Consider the following 6,825-nt stretch of genomic DNA (forward strand, 5'->3'; position numbering starts at 1 on the left):
AAGTAACTCTGCAACAAATGATGGCGCGTTGCAGAGCCTTCACATGGCTTCATTAGCCACGCGGAGCTGCGGGCATGATAATCATGATCTCAAATGACGGGGGCAGGCCCCCGCTCCCAGGCAGAGACGCGGCATGGTAAATAAAAACATGCAGATTTGAGCTGCGCTAGCTGTGTTTAAGCGGCTAACTTACAAACAACATTTGTTTGACTTAATTAGCTCTGCGTTTGGGGTGTTTGGTGATGAGGAGGCCTAAACGAGGAAAGGATTTAGAGTAAGCATCAAAAGCGGGGGTTGTTAGGCTGTGCAGAACTTTGCATAAAGCTGTTTAATAATTCTGTTACTCTGGAGGGAGAGTTTATCCACACTTGAAGAATATCAACGACTTTTCATTTTGACTAGCACTCGTGCAGTCTTACCACAGTAAGCATACTAACAGAGCTCAACACAATAAGAGACTAGGACGGATGAAAGACTTTGGTTATAATATAAAATTCCTTGAATAAAAGGGTGTTAATCCATCCATTCTGCTTTTTTTTTGTTATTGCCAAGATTGTAAGATCTACGACATCAACACTGAAGAAACAAACACACAAAGAAGGCCTGTGTTTGGTCACAAACTGGTTTAAAGTCACAGATTTGCATCATGAAGGAAAACATTTACTCAGCAGGATTTTGAATGAGATTGAATGGTATGCACTGAGAAAAGTAAACACAGAAATTTCCTAAAATGGTGACAGTTACACTATTTAGCTGGTTTAAACCCTTCTGGAAAATGTGATGGTGAGAGATGATTGAATGGATTGGCTATTATTAAAACGAATAGATGTGCCATTTGGTTTTCTTTGATGTGCTGTATTCACATTCATTGATAGTGTGTATGTGTCAAGGAAAATCGTTTTTCCTTTAACCTTTATAATATATATTGCTTTATCCATAAATGTGTGTAAAAAAAATACGTCTCAGGAATAAAAGGGCACTTAACTCATTACCCTACCTCCTCCAGTCAAAACATTAATAGTTCAAACAATTAATAGGCTTCCACACATTCCCAAGACAAAACGAACCAAAACACACAAGTCAAATGTTCAAAGTTGCAGAGCAAGCGCTACTCAGTGCTGCCCACTAGCTGTGGAGAGGTTTTCAAAGGCATGTCTCGTTCAACCATATAATGTTTGTGGTTACCGGACATTTGAACCCAATTTCATTCCCCGTAGGTCAATGTCAACATTCCTGTCAAAAACTAAAAGTGAGGTCGATTTCTGGATTTGAAGTGTATTCAATTCATTTGAATTTAACTAGTGTCATTTTCAAAATCATGTAATTGTATGTTCTGCTGGTAAACATCATGTCATGCAACACGACTAGTGAAAACAAAATCTGAATTGTAGCCCATCGAAACATGGCAATATTGTTTAATACTAAATTGATTTGATCTTTTCTCACATTCCTAAACCTCAAATTCGTGTTTTCCTCTGGATTCTGGATTGAGAAAAATCAGTAATTCATATAAAAAAAATTACAGCGCGGGTGTTGTACTTAAACCTAAGCAATAAAACCTGCTCCAGTTTCTTTTCGGCGTTTTTGAGCGAGTCGGGATTGAGAGTGTTGAAAAAGTGGGTGTCACTGTGCATCGAGCTCCGCGCGGATGCAGCGAGCACTTTTAAACACATAAACGCAACGGTAGACAGTGCAGAAAGTCGAAAGAGGGACACCGCGATATTGGCTGTCAGCGACTTGGACTGCACGGATCCATTCAAATTAGGCTACATGCCGCAAAGATTCCAGTATCAGGGTATCTGAATTTCTTCTTGAGTTCTGTGGTCCACTGGCCGCGTTTCGTTTGTATGGAGATAGTGCAAGACGAAGCGTTTCAGCACCCACTGCTAATTGAACAGGGAAATGGTAACATATGAACCACATTGGAAGGAACATGGTTGAGAGGACCAGTAAATTTTTGTTCATTGTTGTCGGATCTGTTCTCTTCATGCTGATTTTATATCAGTACGTCGCGCCGGGGATGATGAACTTCGGGTCTCCGCACGGTTACATCGTTGAAGACGATGCGGATATCTTCCCGACTCCCGATCCACATTACGTGAAGAAGTACTATTTCCCAGTTAGAGACTTGGAACGCTCGGTGGATTTTGACATCAAAGGGGACGATGTGATCGTGTTTCTTCACATACAGAAAACCGGGGGTACCACTTTCGGGAGGCACCTGGTTCAAAATGTGAGGTTAGAGGTGCCGTGCGATTGCAGACCCGGACAGAAAAAGTGTACCTGCTATCGCCCAAACAGAAAAGAGACCTGGCTGTTTTCACGATTTTCTACCGGTTGGAGTTGTGGTTTACATGCCGACTGGACCGAGCTCATCAATTGCGTGCCGACAGTGCTGAATAAAAAGGAGAACAAATTGAAAAACTTAAGGTATGGATATCATCCCCAATTCTTTCCAGCTGAAGTTGTTTGCAGTGAAGTTATTGACCACATGCTTCACGTTATTAGTCACCTAACCATGCGTAGTCCCAGTGTATTAGAACTCTGACGTTCTTTGGACAGGCCTAGAGTAATTATTACCCTATGCACAAACGATTAAGCAACAACGTTCTCTGAAAGTATGGTAATCAATTAGCTTACTATCCATGTCCGAGTTCTACTTCTGTCGCAGTTAGGCCATGGAAATTGTCTACATGGAGTCTACATGATCATGAGAGAGATGCGCACTGTAGCCTAAATTGGAAAGTGTCTGTTAATAGCAATGCATTCATGGCGCGTTTGACATTTTGAAAAGCCCCGGCTTTTGCAGCTTTCGTGTTTGTAAAGAGACTATTATCAAATCCAGGATATGTTTTTCCGCTGCATTTCTAATCACTTTTGTGTCACTACATGCACCAGGGTTGCACGGGTAAGCCACAGCCTACACGGTGGTTAATTAGACGTTACTTTGGTGCAGACCTATTGTCAGCTGCGACTACATTGTGGTAAATTCTTGTGTTGGCTTATAGGAAAGTCTTTAATATGCGTTTTTGACACGTGCCTATGTAGAGTTCCGTGTGTCCACCGACTGGGCACGGAAGTGGAAAATTACTGTGTGGCGAGGGAACAGACCTTGTAAACACCGAAGTAATGCTTACCAACTGAGCAGCAGTTGCCTCGCAAGATTATTCCACCTCCACCTGGCTCTGACACTTAGGCGAGAATTTCATAGCGGCGGATGCCAATCCCTAACAGTGGGCAGATCGTGGGCATAATGTCCTGATGCGCGGCTAATATGACATAATGTGTAAATGACTCATGATTACTTATTAATGGGTTGCCTGTTTCACAGTTATGTCTATGTTAATCTCTTTTTCAATTTAACATATGGTGTAGCTCATCAGGACGTTGTCATGTCACTTTATTGACATTTGTGAAATGCGTTTCGTATATATGCCGACTACTTACACCTGCCTGCGCAAAGCTGGTAACATTTGCTCAGCTTGAACACCAGCCGTAGTACCGTATCCTTATCATAACATGGTGGGGATACCAACTAGTGAAAGACGTCCATTTCGTATTCTGCAGCCGAGCTATCCGTAGGCAACTGCACTTCACACCAATTTCCCTCCCTCGCTGGGAAGGGAAGGGTGGGGGTCTCCCTGCTCCCCTCGGCAAAGGCATGAGACTGCTGGCTCCGCATCGTTGAAATCGTGACGATTAGCACATTTATCTCCCACTCCTCTGCCACTAGTAGCCGCGGGTTGTTCTTTGTTTGACATTCCTGCACTTGTTTGAGAGCAATTTCCCCTAAGCCGTTCAATCTTTTGTGTGTTATCCTTTTCCAGATACCCTCCACATGAACTAGACAACGGCTAGAATATCCGATCAGAATTTGGTGGGTAGGGATGAGTTGCCCAGATTTCGTTGCAGATTTCGTTGCAAGTGTTTTTAAAACTTTTGATATATATATATTTCGCTTCCGTTTCTTAGTAGGATCTTTTTAAGGTTAAATTGTGACTGGTGATCCTGTTTGTAGCATCAGTCAAGGTGGGGTTTGGCCAGCTATTTCTATATGATGAACAAACTACCGTAGATGCGAGCCCACATCTGATTAGAAAGACTATCTATGAAGCTTATTCAAGCAAAAAGGTCATTGCTAGCATTGTCCTCTTCTCTCTCAGTCTTTTCCTACTGAGCTGTTCTTCCCAGCAAGAAAGAAAACATGTGGAAGAGGAGAGGTCTGATGTGATGTGTCACTGAATGTTGCTCTGTTGCCATTGGATGTTGTTCAAAATTCTCGCCTCCCACGTATTTTAATCCAGAGGTGTTCTGCTGCAGTCTCTTTAAGTAGGAAGAACCGAAATAAGTATTGAGGGCCTTCCGCTTAGCGCACACTCGCTGCTTCCCCTGTGCTTATTCAGAACTCAGTGGAATAATTCATTCTTTTAACTCAGCAATGTTGCATGGAAGAGGGAGATTGTGAAACTTCAGAGGGCAACCACACATCGAGTCACAATCAGATCATGTTATTTAATTGGCGAAAAAACATTAAAAGGAGGAAATATTATTTCCCCACCAAGCTGTTCCTCTTTTTGAAGTGAATGATAGGACGGTCCCCCCGCCCCTTTTAATAAGTGCAAGCGAAGCATTTCCCATTTCTTTTCATGTGCAGCTGGAGGATGATGTGTGAAGCCTCTGTGAAGAATCCAAGGCAGTGCAGGGTTAGCGAGTTAGCTGCCATGAGGCTAACTGTGCAATGCGGTGGACATTCCATATCCTGATGGGTCTGACATTTTATGGAGGGTCGATGAAAGATCTACTGATGTGCACTCCATCTTCTGAACTGGACCATGAACTCATTTGAGTTTTAAGATGGTTGGCTAAACATGTTGCCATGAACTATCCGAATGAGGACTTGCTTTTACTCCCGTCTCCATGCTCATATTGGCCTAGTCTGTGTGGCTGTGGCTGTGTTTTGATGGTATTGATTGCACATTTACTCACGTGTATCTCTTTTGAGTCTTTTGAAGCTGCTGAACTCCCAAAACACTCTAGTTGAGTTATGATGACTGGGACTTGGAGACTGTGAAGTAATTTACTTCTTAGGTGGTAGAATACCATCCATAGCTAATTCCAGCCTCACTCATCTGCCGGAGAAAGGCAGAAACCCAACCAGCTTTGCCTACAGCTCACAGTCTGTAGTCATTTAGTCTGAGTGAGTGAGACCACATTTTCCAGTTCGTTTAACACACCACGATGTTCTCGGTGAAGCCGGAAGTGTGTGTGCGAATGACTGACATGTTTTTTTTTTTTGGTGTTTAATTGTTTAATGAGTTGTATCGCACTTCATAGGCATTAAAGTGCCATTTTCATTTGGTAAACCATCTGGTGTTGAATGCGTACCTCCTCAACCATAGGAAAAACACACACACACACACACACACACACACACACACACACACACACATACAGACACACACACACACACACACATACAGACACACACACACACACATACAGACACACACACACACACTGGAATCAAACTGTTGAAAGAAGACCCATTGAAAAAGGCTTTGATCTGAAGTACTGTGGGGGAATATGTTTGTTGCCACATCCGGCAGTCATTATCCACCGATTGTTGGTCTGTGTGTGTCGGAGTGTGGTCCTCGGCCCCCAAGCGATGCTCTTGTGGATGTGCGATACATGCCCAGAAAGGCCACTCATGGCCTCTTGAGCTGCTGCCTTGGTGACAGCCAATATTCAGTTCATTGGGTGGTGTGTGTGTGTGTGTGTGTGTGTGTGTGTGTTGCGGGGGGCGGCGGGGTGAAGTGTGGGCCCCGCTGTGGCACTGCCTGCTCTTATTGCAGGAAATAGTATGACGTGTCCTCCCCAAGGCACGATGGTGGATGATTAAGTTCAATTAGAAACAAAATCTCCAGAATGTTCCAGAACTATTATTATTATTATTATAATTATTATTATTATTATCACTCCTTAGACTGTCTGTGGTGGTGGTCGGTGATTTCTCTCTGGCATGGGAAACAGAGCAGGAACTGGGTGTGGTGTGATATTGAAGCCATTAAGATGTCTGTATCTAGAGCTCCCCTGCGGGGGAACTTAATGAGAAAATAAGATGTATGTAATATGTGGGATGCATGTCTGTATGTGTGTGTGTGTGTGTGTGTGTGTGTGTGGGATGTGATGGGAAGGGTTGGTCTGGGCCTGTGTCCCCAGGGTCCTGTTGCACTCTAGCCGGCGCTGCTGAGGCATAATTCATCATTCAAGTGCCCCCTAAAAAGTGTCGTTATCTGAAATTTAATTAAAAAGAAGTTTGATTTGATCTTTTACTGAGTGAGATTTTTTAATTTCGTCCTGTCAGAAGAAAGAGCACTATTCCTTTACATTTCACTCCCCCTCTCAGACACTTATCTCCCTTTTCTCAACACTCATCCCCCTTTCTTTCCGGGTCCCTCCCTCGATCTCTCTCTCTCTCTCTCTCTCTCTCCATTTCTGTGTGTGACTTCCCTCTCTCTCTCTCTCTCTCTCTTTGCCCCTTTCTCTTGCTTTTTTCATGAATGCCCCGCCCCCCCCCCCCCCCCCCCTCTCTCTCTCTCTCTCTCTCTCTCTCTCTCTCTCTCTCTCTCTCTCTCTCTCTCTCTCTCTCTCTGCCCCTTTCTCTTGCTTTTTTCATGAATGCCCCGACCCCCCCCCCCCTCTCTCTCTATCCCTCTCATCCCGTCTTCCTTCCTCTTCTTCCCGTCCCTCTGGCAGTGTCTCTAATCAAACAGCCAAGGTAATTTTCCACACTCTGACTTTATGGATATGGGCTCAACAGCGCAC

The 6,825-nt window shown here is 43.8% G+C and overlaps 1 protein-coding gene across 1 annotated transcript in view; it reads left to right on the plus strand.

Moving 5' to 3' along the window:
• The first annotated feature begins 1,585 nt into the window (after positions 1-1,585).
• The window catches only part of hs6st1a (heparan sulfate 6-O-sulfotransferase 1a), a 119,631-nt gene continuing 114,391 nt past the window's right edge, over positions 1,586-6,825 (plus strand). Inside the window, exon 1 of the mRNA XM_012835488.3 lies at positions 1,586-2,430. Coding sequence (XP_012690942.2) covers positions 1,913-2,430 — 518 coding nt within the window. The 5' untranslated portion in view covers positions 1,586-1,912. The remainder of the gene's footprint in view (positions 2,431-6,825) is intronic.

The sequence above is a fragment of the Clupea harengus genome, chromosome 22 (assembly GCF_900700415.2).
Source record: "Clupea harengus chromosome 22, Ch_v2.0.2, whole genome shotgun sequence".
Classification (NCBI taxonomy): Eukaryota; Metazoa; Chordata; class Actinopteri; order Clupeiformes; family Clupeidae; genus Clupea; species Clupea harengus.